The sequence below is a fragment of the Vombatus ursinus genome, unplaced genomic scaffold (assembly GCF_900497805.2).
Source record: "Vombatus ursinus unplaced genomic scaffold, bare-nosed wombat genome assembly UNPS02012147.1, whole genome shotgun sequence".
NCBI classification, from domain to species: Eukaryota; Metazoa; Chordata; class Mammalia; order Diprotodontia; family Vombatidae; genus Vombatus; species Vombatus ursinus.
The window spans coordinates 1,910,293-1,938,245 of record NW_020951925.1 but is presented as its reverse complement, the minus strand read 5'-3'; the positions used below and the strand labels follow the sequence as shown (position 1 = coordinate 1,938,245).

Here is a 27,953-nt window from a genome sequence, read left to right as displayed (position 1 = left end):
GGGGGGGGGGGCTGCTTCATTAGAAATTCTTGGGCCAGCTAAGTGGTGCAGTGGATAGAGCACCGGCCCTGAAGTCAGGAGGACCTGAGTTCAAATCCGACCTCAGACCAAACACTTGACAAGTACTAGCTGTGTGACCCCGGGCAAGTCACTTAACCCCAATTGCCTAAAAAAAAAAAAATTCTCTCCACCAAAGAAAGTGCAGTCCTGACCCAAAAAGAAACCCAAAACATGAGGGACGCTCAGCATACCTAGAGCAGACTGCACCTAATCTTTTAAGTCTGGCCAGCAGCTCCAGCGCACGAGGCGGGGAGAAGCAGAGACGCCAAGGCCAAGGCTCGGCGTTCGGGGGAGAAGCCTTGTGCCTGCAGAGACACCTCTCCCCACAGGGAGATCCTCTGCTCCTCCCACAACCATCGCCCCATCAACACAACGAACAGCGCTAAGAGGCCACGGGGAGGCCGTGGCTGCATCAGGGGACAGGCACCGCTGGATTCCACCTTGGCGTTATAGCTCAGACTCATCACGAAGACCCGGAGGGGGACAAGCATCTCTAGCACGCACCACGTGCCAGGCACGGTGCTAAGTGCTTTCCGAATACGATGCCATTGGAGCCTCACGACAGCTCGTGGGTGCAGGCACTATTATTACTCTCATCTGATAGTCGAGAGAACTGAGGAAGCAGAGATGAAGTGACTTGGCCAGGGTCACGCAGCTAGTAAGTATCTGGGGCTGAATTTGAATATGGGTCTTCCTGACTCCAGGCCCAGGGCTCCACAGACTGAGCTACCTGCCACCTCTAACTCTGAATCAAGAAAGAGCTAAGTTGTGTTTGCTAGCATTCAATCCCAGTGCAAAAACTAGCTAACCCTAAATGTGGGAACACTCAAAGAAGTCGAATGGAAGACCCTGAGCTCAAACACTGGCAGGGCCTTAGCTTGGAGGCCGCCCTGTCCTGACTCCTGACTGAGGCTCACAGGGCCGTGTGACTTGTCCGGGCTTCCAGATGAGGCCCCTTCTCTGCCTCCACACCATCCCTGCGCTCTCTGCCAAGGCAGATCTGTGGTGCGCCAGAACAGGGTCAGGCCCAGCAGGAGGGAGGATCCACCTGAAACACAGAGACCTGCCCGTCTGAGCACAGTCTCCAGGGCTTCGAGGTCTAGGAAGGGTCTCTCCCTTTTAGAGGGGGCAGCAAAAAAGAGGATGCCAGGCACCGATCACGCACCAGAAGCGCTAGAGGCAAGAGAGTTGCCTTCGTCCCCCCCAGACCTGTGGCTTCATGGGCCCAGGAAGGAAGCTGCCAGCTAGCTTTGGCACAGGTCATGCAGCCCGGACGGGCCAGTGAGGAGGCTGGAGCCCTGGCCTCGCCCGCTCAGCCAGGCACCTAAGGGAGCCCTGCCCACGTCCCAGCAGGAGGCCCGCGAGGGCGCGCGGTACCTATGCGCTGCTGGTGCTTTGAGGCCATCTCTTCCTTCTCCTGGCGGTGCTGCTCCCTGACGTGCTCCAGCTCAAACTGCTGGCGGCTCTGGACGAGGGCCACCTCCTGTGCCCGCTTGTCATTGAGCATCTCTCGGAGCTCCACCAGCGCCGTCTCCTTCTCCTTGCGCAGGTTGGCCTGGCTCAGCTCCAGCTGGGCTGTGTGCATGTTACTCAGGCTCAGGCGCAGGGCCTCCAGCTCCAGGCTGTGGACAGTCTAGGTGGGAGAGAAAACCGGGGTTAGCTAAAGCAGACCAAACGTGCTGCTACCACGCTGCCGGCCCAGGGCGGTGGAGGGAGCCTCCCTCTGAGGAAGGTCCTCCTCGAGGGCTGGAGCAGGAGGCCCCCAGGACCTCCCGCAGGTTGCTTCCTCTGCGGCTCTCCCCTCTCCCACGAGACTTTCCCAGGCTCCCCTACTAACCATTCTCCAACACCCACCATGCTGGCAGGGCCTCACCCAAGGCCAAGCGCAGGGGAGCAGGCACCTCGAGTACTTGTCAGGCTCCCTAGGGAACCTTGGCCACGTGGCGTGACCAGGCCAGAGGGGCAGGCAGCCAGCCCCTTCTGGCCCCTGTGTCTCCACAAGCTCCCTGTCAGTCTGCCTCTGCCCCCTCCACTGCCCTCGCCAGGCTCCAGGCCAGGGGCTCCCACGAGCCGCTTCCAGCGCCTCCTTCTCCTCAGAGCTTGCATCCACCCGTCCACGTCAGCCAGTCCTGAGCCTTGCTGTCCCATGACATGAGAGCCTCACTTCAACAAGGGACAAGCCCCGACTTAGTTTAAGGCTCTGGTCTGACCACTGTAAGGAGAGTGGAGCGCCCAGAATCAATGCTGTGGGATGGCGGGGCTGGAGAAGGCTTTGGAGAGCCCCTTGGATGGCAAGGAGGTCAGATCGGTTGATACTTAAAGAAAGACGTGAATTCCGCCTATTCACCTGAAGGTCAGATACCGAAGCTGAAGCTTAAATAGGTTGGCCACACAATATGAAAATTCACTGGAAAAGATGCTGGGAAGGATTGACGTCAAAAAGAAAAGGGGACGGCAGAGGATGTGCTGGCTAGACGGCATCATGGGAGCAATGGAGCTGAGCTTGGACAGACTCCAGAAGAGAGCGGAGGACAGACGGGCCTGGCGTGCTGTGCTCCGCGGGGTCGTGAAGAGTTGGACACAACTGACCACCACCACCACCAAAACACTGGAGATTCCAAGGCCGAAATGAAGTCAGGGCTGGCCTCAAAGGGCTTGTGTTCAACTGGGGTAGAGGGAGGGTGTGGAAAGATAGCAGGAGGGGGCTGCCAAGGAGGAGGAGGGAAACCATACATACACAGATGGGGGAGGGAGGGAGAGAGGGAGAACACACAGCCTTGAGTCCGTGGTATGAGAACAACAACAGCGATGCCCACGCTCAGTCTGGACGGGAGCTAGGAATTCCAAGGGGCAAATATGAGCAGCAGAGAGGGTCCTGGCATGAGGCACGGCCAGGGCAAAGGGGCAGACATGGCAGAGGAAAAGGCCACAGAGCCCTTGACCAATCAGGGAGACAACACACATCCTTTGGGTGATTCCTGTGTGCTGGCTACTGGGCTGAGCACTAGGAGACAGAAATCTCGGGGCCAAAACACACACACACACACACACACACACACACACACACACACACACACACACCAACATGCATGCACATGCACACGCACACATATGCACGCACACAGAGTCCTTGCCCTGGAGGGGCTCCAAGCAGAGGCCACACAACAAACAAAGACAAAACATATCCAGAGGAGGAGGTAGGCTCAGCTGGCCCAGGGCCAAATCTTGAAGGAAGCTGGGCACACTTCGAGGTGAAGGTGAGGAGGGAACAGAGGGCAGCTGCCAGTGCAGAGGGTGGACACTCAGGACAGAGCCTCGTATTCTGGGAACAGCAAGCAGGGCTGCCTACCTGGCCAGGAGTTAAGTGTGAGAAGACTGGAAAGGCCGGAGGAGGCCAGGTCAGGAAGGGCCTCAGAAGCCCAACTAGGGACGCCCTCTTTGACTCTGAGATGACCAAGGCAGCGACCTAAGGGAGGAACTGGGCCAGAGACAGGCTTGAGGCAGAGAGACCGATGGTAAGGTGACTGCAGTGGTGCAGGCAACAGGTGAGGAAGGCCTGCGCTGGAGAACGCACGAGACGTGGCAGAGGCAAAAACGACAAGATCAGTCAACAGACGGGGAGGAGTCAAGGATGACTCTGAGAGCCTGAGAAGATGGCGGAGGTGTCCTCAAAATAACAAACAGCAAAGTTTGGAATATTGTTGACTAAAGAGGGATGGGTATGGAGGCAAAAGATCAGGAGTCTGAGATGCCTACAGGACACCCAGGTCAAAAGATCTTACAGGAAGCTGGAAAAGCCGGACCGGAGCCCAAAGGAAAGGAGGGATGTGAGATCATTCCAGAAAAAGGGCACGTTACGTACATGAAGAGAGACCAGATTGATTCCACTCAATACCTGCGGGCAGAGCAAGGAGCAAGACGGCAGGAAAGCCGTGAGAGCCACCTAAGAGTGGGGGGCTATCTCTGCAAGTGGGGGACCTCACTCCCTGAAGGCCTGGAAGGGAAGGCCGGATGCGACCTGTTGGGCGTGGGCCACGGGGGAGTCCCGTACTGGTGGAGGCTTACGAAGACGCGCCATCTAAAATTCTGTGGCCCCCGAGGAAGGCCTCTGACCCCCAGCCCCTGCCCAGGATTCCCCCAGTCCAGACCACGCTCAACAGGAGCGAGGGAAGGCCGAACCTGACCTGCGCCTGGAGCTGGGCCTGCTGCAGCTCTGCTCCGTGGGAGGCACCCAGCCGATGCTGCAGCTCCTCCATCGTTCGCTGGTGCTGGCGCTGAAGCCCCTCGCGCAGTTGCTTCATCTGCTCTTCATGTTCACAAATCAGCTCCGCAATCTCACGATCCCGCTCTCGTTCATGGATCTCGAGAGAGAAAACCGATGCCGATCGTTGTGAACGCTCAGTTTGGGGAGAAAAAGGACAGAGCGCAGTCTTCCAGCGAGGAAGACGCTTTCTGAAAGTCCCGAAGCTTGGCCCTGAGGGGCAAACTGCTACAAGCCTCCAAGAACAACTCGTTCCAACACACAGGCTCTGTTGGAGAACGTTACCTGGCTTTCTTTATGAGGAAAATATGGCCCCGCCTCTACAACCTGACAAAGACAATTCTAAAAAAGAAAGCTAATGGTCAACACAAGCCAAGGACTCAACAAAGTGTCAGTAAGTAAATACAGCGATATGCTTAAAAAACACACATAAAATCTTTGGGTGGTCATGGCCAAGAGAAAAGTATCAAAATCACAACCTGTTCTCAATGGATGTGGATAAAATAAACAACTATGAACAGAGTGATCCTTCCTTGACAAAAAACTGTGTGCACGGACCCGAGTCATTGCTGGGGCACAGATTTAGGGCTAGACATGAGCCATGGCATCCCACCCCATTGGATGGAAGATGTCTGTGGGACCACGCGGATGGTAAAAGCCTCTGCATCCAAACTGTGCCCTCAGTCCCCGACCCCTGCTCCACAACCACAAAGATGGGATGACTCCACCACCTGCAGGCAGGGCACCCCAGGCCCTTTCCCATTCCTTCAAAAGGACCTGATTTCTGAAATGCTCGGGATGGGCATAAACAGGGTCCACATAGGAAAGAGATCCAAATGTCAATATTGACCTAGGAAACCCACGACTCTCACTCTCAAAATCAAAAATGACCTGCCCCCAAAGGAAGCTCAGCCAGGTGGGAGGGTCCAAGCCGAAACCAGCACTACCACCTGACATTCTTAGACGCCAGCACTGAGGACCAAGCACCACCACAAAACCCAGGAAAGGCTTCACTAGATACACAACAAGAAAGCAGAATGTCCAGAAATACAGGGAGACCAAAGAACTGCAAGGAAATTCAACGCTGCTGGATGGACGAGTCTACATGTCCTAAGTTAAATATTGTCTTTTCTGCTGGAAAGAATCCAGGGATCAAGGACTTCTTTCTCGTCCTTAGCTTGATCCAATCTGGCCCTCCGGTTGTCAAAGTCTAGGCCGACTGCCACTGAAACAATCACTCTCCCAGGTCTGATCCACTGTGAAAATCCCATTGAGGATAAAAAAAAAAAAAGCATCCAAAGAATGATAATGTTCTTGGCTACCAAAAAAAGTCTGCCATAAACATATGGCATCCACGGAGACGTTCTTCCTATCAAAGACCTTGGGATATGTGCCTCATAGCAGAATCTCTGATTCAAAGGTCAGGTCATCTGCATGATACAAGTTGCTTTCCACAACAGTCACCCTAATCCACAGCTCCACCAAGAATGCACCAGTGTGTCTATCTTCCCATAACTCCCAACAAGGACCATTCTTATCTTGTGTCAACCTGCCATTTTCAGAGGTACCATCAGGATTGTTCTAATTGGCATTTCTCTTATTATTAGCGATCTGGAACATTCCTTCATGTCATAGGCAATCATTTGCAATTCTTTTTGAGAACTATTTTTCACAACCACTCATCTGATGGGGAGTGACTTTTGGATACACACATGCATGCAACGCACACACCCATGCACCCATGTATTGTCTGTATGTATCTTGGATAACAAAGCCCATCTGACAAATGTGATACAAAGAATCTTTCCCCACTCAACTACTGCCCTCCTTATCCTAGAGGTATTAATTCAGTTGGTGCAGAAGTCCCATTTCGTACATCAAAATGATCTCTTTTACTTGTAGTTACTGCCTCTATGTCTTGTTCAAAACTGGAACCAAAGTGGATGCCCAATGACTGGGGAATGGCTAAACATCACAATACCTTAATGTAGGCAGAACATCGCTGTGCTCTAAGAAACGATGACTATGATAAATGCAAAGAAGCATGGAAAGACTTGGAGGAGTCAGGAAGATGGCGGGAAGCAAGCAGAGGGAAGGCAGAATAGCCACAAGAACCACAGACACGATAAGAAAAACGAAATGGAAACAGCCACCAGACAATCAGAAGGGAACGTTCTGAAATGGCAGAGAACAAGCCTGGCTGAGAAGGGCTGAGAGGAGACTCAGCCCCACTCCTCTGCAGAGGCCACAGGGCCTCCAAGGTGGAACGCTGCCTCTAGACCAGGGGTGGGGAACCTGCGGCCTCCAGGGCACGTGTGGCCCTCTAGATCCTCAAGGGCAGCCACCCTTTGAATGAATCCCCTTCACAAAAAGATTTGTTCTGTAAAACTTGGATTCAGTCAAAAGGCTGCACCCAAGGACCTAGAAGGTCACATGTGACTCCAGGCTGTGGTTCCCCATCCCTGCTCTCGAACCAAGTCCTTAAAAATCCCTTTGGCTAATGGTTTCTCCCCTTCCTCTTTCTTTCTTCCCTTCCTTTCATTTTTTAAAAAGTTCTTTGTTCTATGGAACAGCAAAATCTAGGCAATGTAAAACCCAACACTATCATTAATCTGTTTTAAAAAGAAAGTCAACAAGGAACATCTCCCAGGCTGGGGAACAAAGGTTGCTAAGCCTCCCACCCACAAGGTGAGCCAAGAGCAGGGTCTGCAGCCCCTTGGGCTCTGGCCAGTGAGCCATCCAGGCTGGCGTGGTCCACGTACGCTACCTCCCCTAATGAGAAAAAGGAGCCCTGCTCCCAGGAGTACCTTCTTAATCATGCCAATCTGTTCTTTCCGCTCTTCCTCCCACTGGTGCTGCTGCCTGGCCAGCTTTTCTTTCATCTGTTCACTTATATTCTCCACCTAGAAATAAGACGAGGGAGAAGGAAGAGAGGGGTGTGTTCAAAAGCTCCATCCGTGGCCCCCGGAAGGAAAACACGGATGCCCTTGGTGCCCCTTCGGCCTACCTCTTTCTGGTGCTCCCGCCTCAGCTGGGCTCTCTCAGCCTCGTGCTGACGCTGCATCTGACGCACCTGCTTCTTATAGCGGCTGCTCAGCGCAGACCGGATGTCCTCCAGAGCCCCAGCGGCTTTATGCGCCTCCTCCTGGAGCCACCACTCCAGCTCTCCCTGAGCATTTTTCAAGGAAATCGTTGGCTGAGTCAGGTTATTTTCTGCTTGCGTGCAATCTGATTCGTTTGCCTTTATTTCAGCATCAAGTTTCTGGCCCTCTGAAGGAGCAGATTCGGATTGTCCAACAAATTCTCTTTTTTCGTGCCCCTGTCCTTTTTCCAGGCATTTTATTTTCTCAGTAAGTTCAAGTATGTTTTCCTCGAGATTTTCCCGATCTTTAGAAAAACTTTTTCCCAGAGCATCTTCTTCTTTGACAATTTGTGTAAACAGCTTTTCCTTGAGGGTGATCTCGTCCCTCAGGGTCTCCAGCTCCTCTTCCAGGGTGGTTTTCTGACCCGGATGCTGGCCGTGCAGTGCCTCCTGACTGTGCAAAGCCTCACGATGCATTGAGGCGGAGGCTGATTTCCCTGCTCGCCTCTCCATTTCCTCCTGGAAGACTTCATCCATCCCAGGCCAGAGAAGAGCCTGGGGAGCTGCTGGAAACGAGCCTCGCAAGTCTGTGATGCTACCAGCTGCAGCCCCGGGTTCAATCTGATGTTCAGCCTCTTCCTCCAGCCTTCGGAGGATCTCATCAGAAGACAACGAGCTTCCGTTCTCTGGGTCTGGTCCAACTGGAAGGCTATGTCCACCCTCCCACAATCTCTCCTCAGCCTCTTCAGTCTCCTGGGAGAAATTCTTGAGTGCCAATCCCTTTTCCCTAAGTAGCTGATTTAACTTCACGCACCTAGGCATCAGGTAAATCTCATCTTCATCCATTATCTCATAGATGTCACTTAAGTCTTCTTGACACAAGCTGCTGCTGTATTTCACATTCGTCACTGGGTCAGCAAGTGATTCTACGTGAGCAGAATTTCCTTCTGACAAAACATTCAAATCCCTTTTTTCACCAAAGCCACTAATTAGCTCATCTGATGGGAAGCCCAGACTGTCTCTCTCAGATTTAGTCTGTAAAGCAATTTCTATATCAAAATATTCCGGTGACTCCACCACACTCGAATGGTCCTGTTCAGTGCAGACCAGGTATTTCTCCATCAGGTCTCCAGCTCCCTCTGTCATCAGCCCCTCCACTGATGTTTCCCCGTCGATGGTGCCAGCTTCAACGAGTGTGTCATCCTCACTCACACCAAGTCTTAAACTTGGGTCTTCTTCTTCTTCAGATCCTAAACTGCACCTTTCGAGAATAGTTTGATATTCCAACTCAAGGCAGAGCGGCTCTCCTGGCTGGAGGTGCAGCTTACTTTGAACCCTCTCGAGCTCAGCTTTCTGGGCATCCACAACACCCCGTGAACCTCTTTCCTCCTGTTCTGACAGTCTTGATTTGGCGTCCCAGGCAGTGGAGTCCTCCACGTGCTCCAGAAGCAGGCCTCGGCTGTTTTCAGGTTCTTGCAGCAACTTCCCATTCAGTCCTTGGATGTGGGAGCTAAGTTCTTGTACCTCCTCACCCCAGTTTCCCTCATCACCATTAGTGTCCCAAGCTTCCTCCGAGTTTATCTCTGCGGAAGAAGGCTTTCTTTCAAGATCCTCTGGCACACCCTTCTCGTTCTGCTCAGTCTCATCTCTTTCCTTCTGAAAAGCTGCCATCTGGCTCTCTGGAGCGGCACACAAGCCATTTCTATGTGGGTCTGACTCTTGGAGTCGACCCTTTAAATTGATGTTAACTCCACCGAGGCTCTGTGGCTGCCTATCTCTTGGGCCTGTAGGGGCTGCTGGGGCTTCTGGCCTCGTAGGCGGTGCTTTCCTGTGTTTCCCATCCACCACATCTTCACAAGCCTTTCCCACTTCTGTGACCCCCAGCTCAGGCTTCTCTACTAATATATCCCACCTCAAATCCTGTGGTGGCTTCCAAACCTCTTTTTGGGGATGCACCTGGGACTTCTCAACACAATCTCGCTTTTCCCGTTTTAACTCTCTGATTTTGGAGTCTTTCATTGAAAGAGCACGTTGTAATGAAGCCGTGGCCTCATCAAGGCCTAACTGGTCTTGGACACTGCTGACCGTCCCTTCCTTCTCTTCAATCACTTGCGCCGGCTCCTGAACGGCACTTTCCAAATGTTCTTCCGTCTGGGCAAACACATTCTCTTTATCTTTGACATTCTTAAAAATAAAATGTTATATATCAACTAAGGAGAAAACTTCACACGCTAATTTACACATTAATTGAATATAATCAGTTATTATTCCACCAAATTTAATATTGCTTAAACACAAGTCATATAGGCCAGACCCAAAGTGTCCTTGTCTGTTTTGTTTATAAAGTCAATTTTTAGTAACAAGAGCAAAGAAAGGTTCAACATCACCACAGAATTGTCTTAAAATTATGTAGGATGATGGAAACGTTAAGGACAGCTAGAGTAAATGATTTCCAAGTGGCCTTAGACAAACTTTGATGTCATCTTGGTGCAGACAAGGCCTTCTTCCTTCCAACTGGCCACAAGGGGGGGGCGATTCTTAACTGGTGATTTCCTGGGTCTGCAGAGACAATTCCTCTGTTTTAATACCAAAGAACTTATTGTCCCATTCTGGAAACAAACAGGACTCTAGCCAGTTACTAAGCACTATGAAATACAGACCAAAGGGGTCATAAGGAGAATAAAGTTCTATTTGGAAATCAAATATGGAATTGGTTCTGTGTGCACATCAGAGAGTGTCTCTGATCTACACAGGGCTAACTTGGCCCCTGTAGAACATGAGTGACTAGCACCTCATGCTTTTTCTTTTGGGAGGGGGAGGATCCACTGTATTTATGATATCATCACTCACAGTGAGGACACGCCATCCAGCCATCCACCCACCCATCCACGCAGATCAGCACAAGCTAGGCATCTCCTAGACTGAGAGAAGGGGAACCCTCAGCATGGAAAAGTCTGGGGACTCGCCTAGAGCCACACAGCCAGCACATGGGGGACCTGAGCCCAGACAGGTCCTTCTGACTCCCAAACCAGCCCTGCTCAGTCACGTGATCCCCCATAGAGAAAAGCCTCTTCAGTAGAACAACAAGTGTCCTCTGGGGAGACCCTCCAGCACTTCCCAACCCTGGGCCCTTCGGCACAGTACCTGCAGGGGGGTGCACGGCTCTGGTGGGGACTGCAGAGGGGACGTCGCTGGGGGCCAGGGCCGGGACAAGTTTCCTTTGGCTGACATCTTGCTCTTCAGAAGCTCACTATTCTAAACACCAAGGGATTGGCCTGTGAGCTCCCAGGCCAAGGTGGAAGCTGCTGGTGTGCCTCCCTTCCCCCTTCCCCCTTCCCCCTTCCCCCAAGAGCTCCTCACAGACTCTCCAGCAGCCCAGAACAAGGAGTGCTGTCCATGAGGCAGACTGATAACACGTACACTTGTAAAGGCAAAGAGAACACCCACTTCCTTCCCCTGGACGAGGCCCACAGCCTGGCACCTGGCTCGCTTTGCTCCCAGCTCCCTGCACACACACACAGTAGGCAGCTTCCTGCCGTGTCCTCCCAGGTTCTAGAATGCCTCCACCCTCCCTTACAGAGTGGTCAGTCACAGCAGGGATGGCCCTGGAGACAGGCTCCTCCCCTCTGAAAGCCCCCTCTGGGATCCCTCAGGCCCTTCCTGCTCTAAGAATCACACAAGAGAGCATGACAAAGGTCTCCACGACCATCCTGTCCAGTCCATGCTGGGTATTTGACACCCAACACCTGGCCATCCCGCCCTGGCTTGAATACCCCCAATGAGCAGCGGGCCCACCAATAACTAGTAACACCCGCCAGTGTTGCTACAGCACTTTCAGGCTGACAAAGGGCTTTTACATACGTTATCTCATTTAATCTTCACAACCACCCTAGGAGGTAGGTGCTAATATTGCTCCCATTTTACAGATGAGGAAACTGAGACAGAAGGGTCCGAGGCCGGGGCCTTCCTACCCCCAGCGTCCCCTAGCAGCCTCAAGGTGTTATTCTGTCCAAGTCCAGATTCAGGACCCCATTCATGTCCTCTGTTCTGTACACGTCACCCTCCGCCCCCTCCCTTTTGCTCATCAACCTCCAGGATTCTCAGCTTGGGGCTTCAGAGGACCTTGCAGGGGAAGGGAGGGCCGTGCCCAGGGTCACCCAGCAGTGAGTGAACCTCGACCTCCCTGCCTCCCAGCCCAGGGCCCTCCCACCAGACCGCGAGGGCAGATGGCCTCTCCCCTTCTCGCCATCTGGCCTCCACCCCTCTCTCCGGCCACTCGTGGCTAAGCGGCCCAGTCCAGCAGTCCGTTTGCTGTGTCCTTGACCAGTGACAGTGGACGAGTGCACCTTCCCCCGATGGATGCCCCCTCCTCCCATGGCTCAGATGGCTTCTTCTGGTCCCAGGGTCAGTCCTGCCAACACTCGGATGGATCCTTCTGCTTAGGGGCTCAAATTCACACCTGGTGAAGCCTGCATTCATCATCTGGGTCCAGGGTTCGAACCCCAACCCGATCCCAGAGCCAGCCTTCACCCCACAGCCTCATGCCCCTGACCCTCGCTCAGCTGTCTCCTAAGGCACCTTCCGATAACCCCAGGCCTTAATGCCAGCCTTGTTTTGGATTCTTCTCTCCCCCTTCATTCTACTTGTTCAATCATCAATGACCAAGAGCTGTGGTCCACCTCCACACAGCATCCATCCCACATCTCTGGTTTGGCATTCAAGGCCCTTCATGTGCCTTACATTCCCAGTCCCCTGCCACCTGCCATGCCTCCCACATGCTCTGATCTGGCAGTGCCAGCCACGACACTCCCCATCTCCTCACCTAGTACTGTTGCTGGCTGCTCTCCATAGCCAGTAACCCCTCTTTCCCCTCCGCCTCCCGGCTTCCCGCAGGGCCCGGTTAAAGTCCCGTCTTCCGCTGGAAGCCAGGTCCAGTTACCCTCGATGCTACTCCGTGTCTCCTCCATGTCCCCCCCCGACATGACTGCCATTCTGTCCCATGTTTGCACGTTGTCTCTTCTTGAAGGGAGAGGCAATTTTTGCTGTTCTTCGCATCCCCAGTGCTCAGCCCAGTATCAGGCCCACAGAAAGCATCTGACAGGGCTGTTGAGGCGGCCAGATGGCCCAGTGGATGGTGCTGGGTGTGGAACTAGAAAGACCCAAGCTTAAATCCAGCCTCAGACATTTACTAGCTGTATGACCCTGGGCAAGTCACTTCACCTCTGCCTACCTCAGCTTCCTCATTGGTAAAATAGGGATTTCTAGGTCACCTGAGCAACAAGATGTAGGACTAGACATTTTCTCCAATCTCCATGACCTGTCAAACCTCTCGAGCCAAAACTAAATCCACGTCAGCCGTCTCCTTGGTCTAAGACACCCAGCCTCCTCCCTCGCCTGGCACCCCGTTGGTAGTAAAGCTGCACAGCACCCAACCCACGCCCTGGTCCAGCTCAATGACGTCTGCTTGGGGCCCGACACACAGTGTTGCCAGGGACAACACCATGGAACATCAGCAGTCTGCTCGGCTCCTCTCTGCACTGTTGGTGCACGGCCAGAGAACAAAAGGAGCAGGGCAGGCCACAAGGACAGACGCTGTGCGTGCGGGGGCCGTGGGCACTCCACCAAGCCGGAGTCACTTCTGACCACCTTGAAGTTGGCTGGTGCAGAGACCTAGACTGATCTACCAGGAACTGCCTAGTGTGGGAGAAGGCTGACGCCCTGAGATCTAGCCTCCGAGGAAATCACAATCAGAGGGGGCAGAGTCAGAAAGTGAGCAATAGGGGAAAGTAAGGGGGGAAACCCTGAAATGACCAAAGGTCTTGGGAAGAACACTTCTCAGATCCTGAAAATAAGCAGATAAAGCAAAAGGAAAAACAGCAACAACAGAAGGAAACGTGGCCTCCAGATCTCGTAAACAAGTTCAGGCACCTATGAATAAATACTGCCACACAAAGGGAAGTAGTCCATCACCTGGGGAGACAGAGGACTCTGTGGATTGTGAGAACCCAGAACCACCACACTCTGCTCCTGAGCTGCTTAAAAGAGAAATGAGAAGTATGAGGGCAAAATGCACAGCCCCTGCAGCCAAACCAACGGGCAGAAAAGCGGCGATCTGCAACGGCCACCTCCCCAAGGAAATGAGAGAACAGTAGACCAGGAAAGCACAGATCGGTGAAGGAAAAACAGGAACACGCAAAGAGAATCTGCTGACTGTGCAAATGAAGCCTACGCATCTGTAAGACAAGAAGTGCCGAGACCATAAGGTGGAACAAAGAGCCTTAAAGTCATATGGAGGAAAACAAGAGAAGTGCCCAGACCTTCTGAACACAGAAAATGGGATTCCAATTTGAAGGAATTCACGGATCATGTCCAAAAAAACACAAAGCTGAAAATTTCAAGACACACAGTGGTCAAATTTCATAATTCAATTCAGAAACAACAAGTTCTGCCAATCATCAGGAGAAAGCCCTTCAAGTACAAAGGAGAGGACACTTGAATCCACCAGAAAATGCAGAAAGAATGGAACGTGTTCTGAAGAGCCATGGGCCTGAGGATGCAGCCCAGGGTGAGCTTTACCATGAATGAAAAAAACATGGATATTCAATAATAATGAGATGCTTGAAACACTCTTAGAAAGAAAACCAGAAGTGAAGAGATTATTTACTTCGCAGACACCACAAACAGATGCGGGAAGAGTGAATCAATGGTGTGGTCTGCGGGATTTGGGGCTGGAAATGGTCACTTGTCCTATCTCAGGGGAGGGAAGGGTGTGGAGGTGGGAGCTGGAACTCCTGGAGACAACTGGCACCTGGGGGAACAGGAAAACATGGACCAAGGGAGAAGATTTTTGAGTCAAATAAGAGAAAAACGGTAATGGGAGAAGGTATCGATCACTGGTAGAGGGGAGGTTCTACTATGATGCAGTGTCCTCTCTGACACCTGCAAGAACTGGCCTTGTGTGACCGGCAAGCTCTACTAGGCAATGGCAAAAACTACCTGGAGGGGAGAGGCCATGATGCACACCTTGAAAGTGTTGATTTCACAAGGAATACAGAGAATAGAAAGACTAATTAATTACAGGGGGCATGAGTTACAGAATGAGAGTCTAGAGTAGACAGAAAGAGAAGATGAAGAGAGTAAAAGAAATCCTCTTTGAAAAAGGGTGCCAAAAACGAAATTTTAAAAACTTTAATTTAATTTAACTTAATGAACAGAATGCCAATTAAAACAGCTCTGAGGTACCACCCCACACCATGTTAGCCATGACTGGCTAACATGACAGAAAAGGAAAATGTTAGAGGTAGAGTGGGAAAACTGGGACACTGATAAATTGCTGGTAGAGTTGTGAACTGATCCAACCATTCTGGAGAGCAATTTGGAACAGTGTCTAAAGGGCTATAAAACTGTGCATACCCTTTGACCCAGCAATACCACTGCTAGGTTTGTATCCCAAAGAGATCAAAGAAAAGGGGAAAGGACCCACACATACAAAAATGTTTATAGCAGCTTTTTTTTGTGGAAGCTAAGAATTGGAAAATGAGGGGATGCCCATCCACTGAGGAATGGCTGAACAAGTTGTGGCATATGAATGTAATGGAATATTATTGTGCTGTAAGAAACGACAAGGAGGATGATTTCAGAAAAACCTGGGAAGAGTCATACAAACTGATACAAAATGAAGTGATCAAAGCTAGGAGAATACTGCACACAGTAACCACAATATTGTCATGATGATCAACTGTGAAAAATTCAGCTACTCTGATCAAGAGGAGGAGCTAAGACAATTGCAAAGGACCCATGATGAAGAATGCTATCTATCCAACTGCTGAGAAAGAACTGAGGAACTCTGAGTGCACACTGAAGCAGACCTTTTCTACTTCCTTTACATTTCTCGGTTTTTTGTTTGTGTTTTCTTCTACAACGTGGCTGATGTGGAAGACAGATAATTGATATCATATTGCTTGCCATCTCAGGGAGTGAAGGGTTGAAAGGGAGACAATTTGGAACTTGAAATTTTTTAACATGAAGGTTAAAAAAATTTTACACATAATTGGGAAATACTTATCAAAATAAATAAAAAATACATTACAAAAGAAAAAACAAACCTTAATGAACAGAAGCGGTTGAAGAGAGGAGAGGAAGGGGGAATTGGGGTCAGAGTTACTAAGAGGGAAAAAAGGGGAAGAATTATACAATAAAAGCAGGAGAGAAAAGGAAGTGGTAAGCAAAAACCCAAAGGTAAAAGAACCACAAACAAGAGGAGGGGACTCAGGGATGAGAGGAACAGAGCCACCCTTAGAAAAGATTAGGGCAATGCACTGGGGAACGGCTGAGCAGGTTGTGGTACATGAATGTGATGGAATACTATGGTGCTATAAGAAATGAGGAGCAGGCAGACTTCAGAAAAACCTGGAGAGACTCGTATGGCCTGATGCAGAGTGAAGTGAGCAGAACCAGAGAAGGTCGTACACAGTAACGGCCACGTTGTGCGATGACTAACATCGATAAACTTAACCCTTCCTGGCAATACAATGATCTAAGACATCTCCAGAGGCCTCCTGATGGAAAATGCCACCCACATCCAAAGAAAGAACTATGGAACTTGAAATGCTATTTTTTTTCTCTTCTGTTGAGTTTTGTTTCCTCTTTCTGATGGTTCCTCCTATTGGTTTTAATTTTTACTTACAACATCACTAATGTGAAAATGTTTAATATGAATGTAAATGTATAGCCTACATCAGATTGTGCGCTGTCTTGGGGAAGGTGGTGGGAAGGGATGGGGAGAAAAATTGCAAACTTAAAAGCACATGGAAGTGATTGTTGATAAATCAAAATAAATTAATAAAAAAAAAAAGATTAGGGTAAAGTAACTGAAGAGACAGGGCATTGTGTGCACAATGCAAGAGGGAGAACCTCCTAACTTGCCCAGTAAAATAGGGGGAGCTCCAGCCCCTCCCTCGAGGGTCGCTGAGAGGACAAACCGTAAGTCTTGCAGGGCAGCAGAAACACTAGCTATGACGAGCATGGTCAGGGCTGCCTTGGCGACTTGCCCTTTGCCCAGCATGGCGTCATGCTGCGAGGGCTAGCTTCCAAGTTGGCGAGCCTGCCTGTAACCGGAGGAAGCTTCCACACCTGCAGCTTCCAAACCAAACTTTTTCAAAAGAAAAAGGGCCTAACTCTACAAAAAGCAACTCGTCTCAAGATTTTCTTAAAAATCAAAAATGTTCTTCCATAGCATGGAATGACTTCAATGCAGCTTATGAGCAAATTACCTCTTGCAGCTGATGTTGCAAATCATGCATCTGATTGGTCAGGAGCAGCGCCTCCTGCTGGTCGTGCGCGTGATTCTGCCTCTCCTGCTGAAGGGCACTGGTCAGCCGGACAATGATTGTGTCTCTTTCCTGGACTGCCATCTCTAATTCCTACCAGGGGGCCAATATATAACATCAAGCTCGTTCAGGGCTTTGAAAAAGCCCACTCAGTACGGGACACATCGAGCATCCTGAAGCCTGAAGGCCAAAGACACGCAGGCTAGAAGGATCCGATACCAAGCACTGCCTGCCGTGCACGGGCAGGAACCCTCAGGGAAGGCCTGCCCGGATGGACACAAGGACTCTGAGCCCCACCCTCCGCGGCCCGCCCAGGCCTCTGCCACACAGCCCTCACTCAGTCCCTGGGGGGGGCTGCAACCTACAAGGACGGCCTCCTTCCTCTCCAAGGCTTTCTGGTCTGCTATTTATATTAATCTGGCTGAGCCCAAGGCTAGCCTGTTCTGTGTGTGTGTACAAACGTGCACATGCCACACATGTATACACACACACACACACACACACACACACACACACACACACACACACACACAATTAATTTTAATTATCAACCAAACATACCAAAGGCTTCACCAAAATTTACATGAACTCTAAAGGCATTTCAACACCAGAAATGTCCCTGGGGGATATCCTGTTTTCTTTGCCCACCAAGCTCTACCCCAGGGCACACTTTCTGAGCTGAAGGTTTAGTCTCCCCTTGGCCTCAACTCCTTGAAGAGCAGACGTCATTTTAGAGAAGAGAAAGCAGAGGCCCACAGGATGAGTTACCCGATCCCTGTGTGCCCTTTGGCCATTCGGCACCTCCCCCCTCAGGGCCTGTTTTCCCAGCTGTCCAGTCTGGAGTTTGGACCAGCCAGCTACACTCTCAAGAGAACAAATCTGCGTTGTGGCCCAGGCCTCTTGGCAGCCGTCCCTCTCTGTGTGGCCCTGGGACCTGAGCAGCCTCTCTCCCTCTCTTCCTCCGCGGCTCGGCTCGTGTGCTTGCCGTGGGCCAGGACTGCCCCCAGACCCAGCACGCTGCTCCCTTGAGTCACAGTGGAGTAAATCAATCTGCCCAATTCCCTGAGAGTCTCTTCCAAGCTCTGAGCAGCACAGGGGAGAGTCCGGCTTCTCAGTCACCCCAACAGTGACCATCTCCCAGGCTGCCCCTGCAGAGGTGGCGATGACCACAGACTCGGACCATGCCACCTCATCGGGCTCTCTTGTCAGACTGTGCAGGCCTCAGCCACAGCCCTAGAGTAAAGGACTGTCCTCTAACCACAAGAGGTGGGGGTCTGCACACGTTGAGGCTGGAGGCTGGCACATATCAAGGACAGAAAGAAACCTTGAAAGACACCACTCCTGTAAGCACAAGCCAATGGTCTCCAGAAGCCGGGGAGCTCCATTTCCTGGAGGCCTGTGAGGCAGGGGAAGGGAGGCCAACCAGAGCAGGCCGAAGAGGGGGCTGCTTATCTGGACAGCCGGCTTGAATTAGATGGAGTCTAAGGTCCTTCCCAGCTCTCATGCTGTAATCTGAGCATCTGCCACAAAGAGGGCTCGGGCTCTGTATGAAGTTCAGAGTTTCCAGCCTGGGATTTCAGCCCCTAGATCCAATTCCATGTTTCTGACCAAGGAAAGGATGGCCTCTTCCTGAGAAATATTGAACTTGTTATCTCCCCCCTCCCCGAATGCCCACAGTATGGCTGAGGGCATCACCATCTTCCTGGACCCACAGGCCCGCCACCTGGGAATCATCCTCGACTCCCCCGTCACCCTCACAGCCATCCCACCACGCTCAGTAAGCCGTCGGGTCATCTGCCTTCCCCATCCCACCACTTGTCTCGGCCCTCGTCACCTCCCATCTGTCCCCAGTCAGCTGATTTTTCTAAAAGGCAGGACTGGCTCCTATCGCCTCTGGGACCAACTAGGAGGTTCTGTTTGGCATTTGAAGCTGGGCCTAGCCAGCTGCCTCCCTCCCTTTCCAGACTCCCCACTCTCCTGTCTGGGAGTGCCACAATCCCGCAGCAATGGCCTTCCTAATGCTCCCCACCCTCCTGCACACCTCGAAGGCACTCCCCTCAGATCCTACCAATCACGAGCCGCACCCCTGCTGCTCACACACTCCCTGCCAGCCTACCGTCGCATACCCAGTATCTCTCTACCTACTCTGTGCTCCCCTGGAGAGCAGAACTTGTTTTCTTTCTTAGCACAGTGCCTGGCACACTGGAGGTGCTTACCAGGGACTTGGTGAGTGAACAACTAAGATGAATTCTCCATCCCACCACCTCATGGACCTCAGCAATCTCTCCATTCATGGGGCTGGGCTAGACAACCCTATGATCAGGGGACTCAGAATAGGCTGGGACCACTCCAGGGCTATGGCCCAGGGATCTGTGCCTGACCCTGGATAAAGGCCTTGGGAGGGGTGATGACATCAGGATCCACAGGACCCTTGGCAGCCTTAAGCACCGAACGAAGTCTAACGCAAAAGTCACTGGACAGAACTGAAGAGTCTGGCAATCGGACACAAAAAAATCAACAAGGAGGACACAAGGATAGGACACGTCAGCGGACTACAGGCTCAAGGAGCTGGTGGGTGCCATTATGGGAGGGTGAGCCTCCAAGAAGAAGGAAATGATCATTCCACTGACCGGGGTCCTCATCCACCCTGGAACGGTGTGCGGGGGTGCTGTGTACAGTTCTGGGCCTCAGGGCCTACATGGAGAGTGTCCAGAAGAAGACGAGCAGACCACCAGAGGGCAGTGGGCATGCTGAGCCTGGAGGAAGCTTCAAGAGCCTTCCAGGCTACTGTCACACATCCTAGGAGCCGTGGGAAGGGCGCACTGGGCCCCGGCATTACCGACGACAGTCGGCCCAGAGTGGAAGGGGCTGCCTCCAGAGCTGGTGGGCGCCTTCCTTGGTGGGGCTCTTGCAGTAGGGCGTCTTCCACTTCTCAGACTCTGTAACGAAGGTCAACGAACGGTCCTTTCTTTCTTTCAAAGACTGCGCTCACGAATGCCAGCTCCTGGGCAGCAGAGACTGGCTGCCTTTTCTCTCTGGACCCCCAGGGCTGAGCACAGGGCTTAGCAAAGAGTAAGATGGCTGATCTGGGCCTCTAGGCAAAACGTTAAAGGCTCGCGCATTTTGGTGTCTATTACTGCTGATAGACAATAAGCAATTGCTTATTGCTGAGAAGTTTGAGGAGAGATGAATTTGGTTCCTAATGAAAAACACTGCTGAAAGTTTAAAGTATTTTTTTTCATCTTATAAACCTCAAATTTCAGGGCATTTCTTAAAGAATTTCATTTTGGATTCTCCTGACTGGGGTGTGTAAATCTTTCTACCACCCTAAGAAAATCCCTCTAATTCTCTTCCAAATGATGTCAGGTTTGTTTGCAGCCTTTCCCTTCTGCCTTCTGCAGCAGGACCTCTGGCCTCCACCGTCCCATGCCTGGCCTTCTGTCTGGAAAAGCCAGTGAGTTCTGCTGCACAGGGATCGAGAGCCATAGATCTACCTTCTCTCCCTGGTTCATTCAGGGAGTATTATTTGGCATTTCAACTCATTCTTTTCTCTTCTTGTGTGACTTCAACCCCCTGTGGGGCTGAACTTGAGACTCTAACCCTTCTGCTCCATTATTTAATTGCAGTTAACCCTTGCTTGCCAGGGGCAGCCCCAGGCCCCCACAGCCATCATCAAGGGAAAGGACCACCGTGGGGATGGGGCCCGTCGACTTCCTCAGCCCCACCTTCTGTGAGCCCCAGAAAGTCCCCACCACCACTGTCCTCGGCACCGCCAAACAGACAGGGTGTCTGGGTGGCCTTGCCGTCGGCCCTTCTGCAGTCCCTCCATCAGAATGCCAGCTCCCAGGGAGCAGGGGCTGGCTGCCTTTTCCTTCTGGAACCCCAGGGCTGAGCGCAGGGTTTAGCAAAGAGTAAGCCCTATTTCAACAGGCATTTCCATAAAAAATCTGGCAACTTGGACTGTTTTTATACGAACAGTCTCTTTGTGTCAAACACAGTGTGCTTGCTCATTAGATCCAGGATGACTTTTATGTGCTTCACAGACTCCTGAAAAGCCTCGGACATATGTCACATCACTGAGGGAGAATCTGTCTGGGACTCCAAATCTTCTTTACCAGGACCGAGGGGCTTCTCAACACGCCAGCTGAGGTACTGCCTCTCTCTAGTTCCCATGAATCCTGCCCAGCTTTCTCCTTCCAAACTTTCTATCCTTCGAGGGCAATGACAGGGCGAGAGAAATGATTACTAATAATCAATGATTTGGGGAGATGCTCCCTTTTTCTAAAATCTTGATTTTAAGAGTTCAGTCTCTTTGAAGGACATTACCGATGAGATTGGACTAGCTTTCTTGTTCAGACCCCACCCAGGAGGGGAAGCCATAGTGTTTGGCTCAGGTTTGGGTGGGGATAAATTCTTAAAATAGATTGCCCAGGGCTGGGGGAACTTGAGAGGTAAATGACATGATCAAAGTTCAGATCCAGCCCTCCATTGTAATATTCATTCTCTCATTAACTGTCAACCAATCAGAGCTGATTGCCACCCTCAAGGAACACTCCTCCTCCAATGGGCATATAACACCATGATTGTCTTTGGTCTAAGAGAAAGATGGCCAAATGACTATCCTTTTGTTAAAATGCTAGTATTATTCATGAAATAATTAAAATGTCCAGAAATTATGTCGATGGAACCTTTCTAAATACCACAAGGAGTAGGAATGCCAGGATGGCCCCTTCCCTCTTCTGTCCCTCAGTTTACCAGTGGCGGCCGAGAGGCTGCCCTGCACAGCGCCAACATCCACAAGCAGGACGGTGGGGCTGGGGCACAGTGGTCAGGAGCCACAGAAGCATCTCTCCGCCCCCTCCTCCTGCTGAGGCTGCATTCTCACCAGGTTTTTGGAGGGTCTCCATCGTTTATCAGGTCATGATGTGAAGAGGCAGGCTGTCTCCTCTGGACAGTTTGGAAGCCTCAGGGAGCTGTGGCCCCAAGGCAGGGCTCTTTCCCCTGCAGGGAATCTGATGCGCTTTTCTTGAGGATTCCCCTCAACAGATGCTGTGGACACAATGCACCTCAAGGGTCTGTGGTGTCAGGGACTCCATCTTCCTCCCTCATGAGGACCGCCATCCTTAAGCTTCCAGAGACACTCAGTCTCCCCAAGTTTCTGTGCCTGAGGTATTCCCTCTATGGCCAACCTGACCCTGAGGCAAAAGACATGGAACCTAGTCCAGGGCCCACCTGGGTGCACGTCCAGGGGAAAATAAGCTCCAAAACAAAGCGCATTCTTTGCCCTCTAGGAGCAAGCAGGGAAGATGAAACACATAAACACAAAGTGAGAATCTCAAGTTAGATCGTGACTGAGGCCCCTGGCCCACAACCTGCCTCCTGGCGGCCTCTCCAAAGATGGAAAACTGTAAGAAGTACCCGGTTACACCGAGTCTCTGCCCATCCTACCCTGTTCTGGTCTATCACTGGTTGGCAGCTATTACATGCTCAGAAATAAGTTCATTTCAAAAGCTGCTGATGGTGCCAAATGTAACGAAGAATAAACAACTGCAAAGTGTTTATTAAGCACTTCCTCGAGCTTCCTACACCACGCTAAGCACTGGGGATGCAAATACAAAAGCAAGCCAGTCCTGGCCCTAAAGGAGCTTACCAGCCTGTCACTACAAAGAAATCATCCCCAAACCAATAGAGAGGCCACTGCAAACAGCCCTCCTCTCCCCAAGCTCACAGCATCCATGCCCGTGGCCTCCCTCGGCCCACCCCCCAGGATCTCAGGCCCTCCTCCTCGAAGCCTCTCCCAGAGTCCAGGGAAGGTCACCCTCGTCCTCGTGCCCCTCCTCATCCCTCTCTGCCCCTCCCCAGCCCTCCCAGGACAAGCTCCTACCTGCTGCAGCTGAGCGACCTCAGAGCACTGGGCCAGCCTCGCCTGAAGCTCGCCCACCTCCTCACTCAGCAGGTCGGTAGCCTTCTGCTTGCCTGCGAGTTTCTCTTCCAGTATCTTAATCTTGCCCTGAGCCCTCGGCACTTCATGCTCCCTGGGATCTGTGGCTAAGGACGGTCTGCTGTCCTGTACAGAGAAAGACACCGCCACTGTGCACACGCTGCCAGCCCTCTCAAACCTCCTCTAGCATCTAATGGAGCGTGCCCAGCAGGCTGCCAGGCCCAGGGCCCTCCTGGCTGCTGAGACCTAAGAGCCCAGGAGTGGGAAGCAAGGATGGTTTTAGAAACAATTCAGCAGAAATAACCAGGGGAAATGACTACACATGGTGGCAACTTTATATGAGGTGCAACCAGAAGGTGGCCGAGATGGGACCTTCCCCTCATTACTTGCAAGGCCTACAAATAAGTCATGGCAATTCTTCAACAGCTTCTGAGTACAAAATCTAAGAAAACTTTCAGGACTAACAGAAATCGCACTGATTCAGTAGTTATTTCGGACACCTTAAAGAAATTCTAAAAAGTAGCCCAAAATACGTTTAGAATGTGTTTTACTATACTCTCAATAGCGAAGTTCAACTTTCAGTCCAAAACCAAGAAATGTTTCAAAGTCCCCTCGCTCTGTTCCTCTCTCCCTCGATCCCCCTTCCCGCCATGGCCCCAGGCTGGGAGGCACCACACAGGGCAGCATGTGGGAAGATGCCAACAGGTGGTACCACTAATCCCAGGGGGGTTCCCTGCCCTTCCCCGGCTTCTGCAGCCTCACAAATGCAGAAAACCAGCCAAGCACCCAAACAATGAAAGGCACAGCAGGGAAAACCCATCAGGAAAGTCACTGTTCCACACAACTGCCAAAATCCCAACGTTCCTAGAGTTGTTTGGACATACACTCACACTAAATATAGAAAGCAAAACCAATATCCTTACTTCAAATGTTTGTTCCTGTCAGCTAATTCAGTAATTGGCTCCTTCTGTGTTCCCAAACGGGAAAGCTCCCTCTCAGCCTTGTCAATTAAGAGACAAAGAAGGGGTTAAGGAGAGAGTAGAGAAGAGTCAATGACATCCCCCGCCTGCTCCATGATGGCAGCAGCAGGCTTCCGGTGGTGCTCCCGACCCGTATGTGCCCAAGAGGGCCTGGGCATGTGGCACTGCGATGTGATGGTGCTTAGTGCCATTCACAGACCCACACTTTCCCACCGCCTACACAAACCTACCTGGTGGCCTGAATTTCCCAAAGAAGGAGAATCATGGGAAATCTTCATATATCAGGGATAGGTGGTCAAGGATATTGGTTTCAGAGGACCTCTCTAGAAATAAACTTAATCTACAAATATTGACTAAGCATCTACGCTACAGATAAAAAGAAAGGAGTGTTCAAAATAACTGAAATTATGAAAGCTAGGTGCCATCCAAATACAGGGCAGCAAGACTGCAGTGACAAGTGACCATTTTCATTTCAGAATGCCAACATCAATAGTTCTGCACTGAAATGTTTGCTTGGTTTTCTTTGGCATCTTCAAAACTCATAGTTTAGTTTCCAACACCTACTGTTTTTAAACAGCAAAAATTCTAAGGCTTCTCTTTCCACCTGCCCCATGCTGCCCATTCGGGCTCCATGGATATAAAGACACCATCACACAAAGTGTGTCCTCTCCGACCTCAAGCAATCTGGAATCCACGACCTGAGGCTGAGCCCAAGGGTTACCCCCGCTACGTCCCCCACATCACTGGCTGACACGCATTCCCTTTTCTCTCTTCTGCTTCGCATCCTGAACAAATCTTCTCTTCCCTCTCCTCCTCCCGCAGAGCCTCTGCGGCGATGCCCCGGGAAGAAGTCAGGCCCCTGAAGCCGAGTCGACATCGGCAGCCCCTTGGCATTCTTGGCCTTTGGTCTCCACTCACTTCAAGAGCAGTAGGATGAGAGCGAAATGGAAGAGGGGTAGGCAAGTGGGGAATGTGAAGCTTCTAGAGAGTTCTCAGTTTGAGCCATTTTGGGATAGTTAATGCTCTCAAACATTTATTAAAATAATCAAGTACAAGGCCTGAGAGAGTTTCTCAAAATGACCACGTTACCTAGGTATGAAACATCAGTGCAAAAAGGACACTGGTCACTCACCTTCTGGAAACAAGAAACCCAGCCTCCCACTTACGGCAGCCAAAAACAGACCAAACACGGAGGTTAGTGAGTTAAAAACGACAGGTACTGTCACCACAACATAACGTAAACATCAAGCAAAGCAAACCAAGAGCCATACACCACCCTCCCCACACCGCTTCACCTTGGCCTCCAGGGCACCGGTTCCCCCCTCCGCCTCCGCGGAGTCACGGCCCGCCCTGCTCTCCATACTCTGCTCCAGGTCCGAAGGGAGCTCCCTGTCCTGGGGTGTTACCGCGCACTCCTCCTCCTCCTTCTCCGTGACAGCCGCATGGACAGCCGCGCTCTTCCTCTTCGACGCCTTTTTCTTCGAACTCGAACTGTCGCCTTTTGTTTTTCTTTGTTGGAACTGAGCAAGCTACATAAGAAGGTTAAGAAATAGTAGAGACAGAGATAAGTGAGAAAAACATAGCAAGACCACAAAGTGAACACACCTGTGGGACAGGGCATGGAGGATCTTAATAGCACCGTCCATAAAAATCCACGAGGACTCCCTCACTCCTGAGGCTCGCTCTGCCCCGGGGAACCAAGCCAGGCATCACCCGGGACCAAAGGCGGCACCAGTGACACAGCAGGCTGGAGCTGGCCAGGTTCTAATAGCCACGACAACGAGGCCCCAATCTCCTTACACAAACGGGTCAAAGAAATTAAGTGATAGCTGACAGCAGCCTGCTAGCCGTGGTCACTGGCAAGACGTTATCAAGTGGCAGTTAACTTCACCAAGGCACAGAAATGAAGCAAGAGGCAATCTGGCCCTTCCATTCACTTGCCCCCACTGCCCTCGAAATCAGAAATCTGCAGTAAAACCTCCTAGCCACAGATTCGGAGATACTGGTACAGAAACAGCGAAAAATTAATTAAGCGAGGTCAACCTCCTCTCTTCCTTTGAAGAATCGGATGCTCTATTTTTCTGAACTATCCCAGCTCACAAAGCACCAGGGACCTCCAAATAATGTCACCCATCAGAACCCATCTCTCCTCAGTTCCCTGAGCTGAGATTCAATTAGTCTTTGAAACTAGACTGCTTGTACTTAGCCAGAATTTTCCACTAATATTTCAATGGCACAAGACCCAAGATCATTTCAGTAAAAAAAAAAAAAAGTTCCAAAGTGCCAGCTCTAGGTTGTTGGACATAAAACCGATTTCGTTACACAAACTTTTACGGACGGGACTTGGACATAGGCTATTTCTGTGAGAGTCTCCATCCACTCCGTCTTCCTTCAATAGCCTATTTTCATTTATTTTGTGGAGCATGTTTTTCTCTCAGTATCAAGTCGAGACACCTTTGAGAAGGATGACTTAGTTCATCACCTCGCTTGTCTTTTTTGTGCCTGTGACTGCTCAGTGACAGAGTAAGACAAGAAACACTCCAGACACACAAATGATCAGGGCTCCCCTTCCAGTGGGCGGGCACACACATTAGGTTTCTCCCCTATTGATTGAACAATCAGGTAATAAGTGTAAGAAGCCAGAGAAAGGGGCCCCAGCCAATCGCCAACATGTCCCTATGCGGCACAGCTTAGGGCTAGCATCTTCTCCAGGGGGCTTCCCATCCCCTGCCCGCAGGGCTGACAGCACAATTCTTTCTTCTTTGTCCAGGCCCTGCTCCACTGGGCGTCTTCACTGCATGCCTCCTCAAGTGCTATGAGCACTCAGGCAGTGATGACTCTTTCCCAGGCACATTGCTGCTCATCCCCATGGTTCCCAGGGCTGCCAGTTCACAGACCTGGCTGGAAGGGAGCTCAGAGGCCCCATTTTGCAGAGGAGGATACTAAGAACCACGGAGGTCAACCACAAATGACTCTAGATTCCAAACTGGGTTTTGAGCAGGTTTTACTGGTAGCCCAGACGCCCTAAGGTTCCCTGCAGCCGCCCCGGCCTGGCGGGGGGGGGCTCCGGGGGGGGGGGGGCCTTCTCCTGAGCAATGACACCCTCGGTCCCCTCCCTCTGAGTCCAGAGAAGGGGCATCAGGATTGGGAGGTAAGGCTGGGCCTGGACAGGGTGGGGAAGTGGCCTCTCTGGGTTCCCCCCCCCCCGCTTTCCTCCATGGGCAGCCTCAGTTTTTCCATCTCTACAATGGGGGCGTAGGACGTTTCAGGCCCTGAAGGTTGCACCAAGCGCTAAGTCTTTCTGGGTGGGTCTCAGTTTTCCCTCTGTTAAAGAAAGGACCTGGATCAGTTGGCTGGGAGCCCCCCCCCCCCCCCCCCCGGGCTGGCCTCAGTTTCCCCATCTGTACAATAAGGAGCCAGAACACTAAGGCCCCAAGGGTCACTCCCAGTTTGGGGGTGCGGCTTTCATCGAGAAATCCCAGGCTCCAGCTCTGGAGCCCTCCTGGCACGCGCCCCCTCCTCAACCCCGCCCAGAGCCTGGGGGGAGCGCCCCAAGCCCAGCAGGAAATGCATGCCGCTGGCTTCCGCCCCGGACTTGTGCACTTCCGGGACCCTTCTAGCGTGCGGAGGGCCAAGCGACTCGATGGTCAGGCCCCAGGCCCCCCCCCGGAGGGCGGGGCGACTCGCGGGCCTCCTGGCTTGGCCCCGCCTCCGCCCCACGCTGATTGGCCGAGAGGCAGGGGCGGAGCCTGAGAAAGAGCGGCGTATTCAAGATGGCGGCGGCCAGGAGGTGGAGGAGTCCGAGCGACACCGCGGGAAGCGCGGCCCTCGCAGGGATCGGCGGCCGCCGAACTACCGGGCGCAGAGCCAGCCCGCGCCTCCTCGCTCTCCCGAAGCCGCAGGCCTCCCTCCCCTCCCCGGTGCCCCTCCGCCTCCCACTCCCGAGCTTGGCGCGCGGGCTTCCCGCGCGGAGGTCGGGGTCGGCCGTACCTTTGCTCGGCCGGCCTCCACCTTGCGCCGCCGCTCGTCTCGCTCGTAGCACTCCATGGCCCGGCGAGGACGCGCGCGGGCTCCGGGGCAGACGCGACCCTCCGCCGCCACCGCTGCAGCCGCTGTATTGACACAGCCGCCCCGCCCCCTCCGAGCCCCGCCCCCGCAACTGCCCGAGAGCCAGGGGCGGGACGAGGCGTCGGCCCGCCCCTGCTTTCGCCGCGCCCTCTGAGCTCTGGCTGTGTCTTCCACTCTCGAGCCCGCCCACGTGCCTCGGCGTCCTCTTGCGGATGGATGCCTCCGCTGGCCA

General features: G+C 52.1%; 1 protein-coding gene across 10 annotated transcripts in view; it reads right to left on the bottom strand.

The window, feature by feature from the left end:
* Nucleotides 1-27,701, bottom strand: part of PCNT (pericentrin) — a 120,235-nt gene extending 92,534 nt beyond the window's left edge. For 6 of the 10 annotated variants that reach the window (XM_027857438.1, XM_027857444.1, XM_027857442.1 and 3 more), the window contains exons 1-9: nucleotides 27,644-27,701; nucleotides 24,949-25,182; nucleotides 22,617-22,799; nucleotides 16,676-16,825; nucleotides 10,548-10,658; nucleotides 7,329-9,587; nucleotides 7,129-7,224; nucleotides 4,245-4,421; nucleotides 1,438-1,693 (exon numbers count right to left, since the gene is read on the bottom strand). In XM_027857438.1, the coding sequence (XP_027713239.1) occupies nucleotides 1,438-1,693; nucleotides 4,245-4,421; nucleotides 7,129-7,224; nucleotides 7,329-9,587; nucleotides 10,548-10,658; nucleotides 16,676-16,825; nucleotides 22,617-22,799; nucleotides 24,949-25,182; nucleotides 27,644-27,700 (3,523 nt within the window). In that variant the 5' untranslated portion in view covers nucleotide 27,701. The remainder of the gene's footprint in view (nucleotides 1-1,437; nucleotides 1,694-4,244; nucleotides 4,422-7,128; nucleotides 7,225-7,328; nucleotides 9,588-10,547; nucleotides 10,659-16,675; nucleotides 16,826-22,616; nucleotides 22,800-24,948; nucleotides 25,183-27,643) is intronic. The other 4 variants (XM_027857445.1, XM_027857446.1, XM_027857447.1 and 1 more) reach the window with 4 other exon arrangements.
* Between the last annotated feature and the right edge of the window lie 252 nt (nucleotides 27,702-27,953).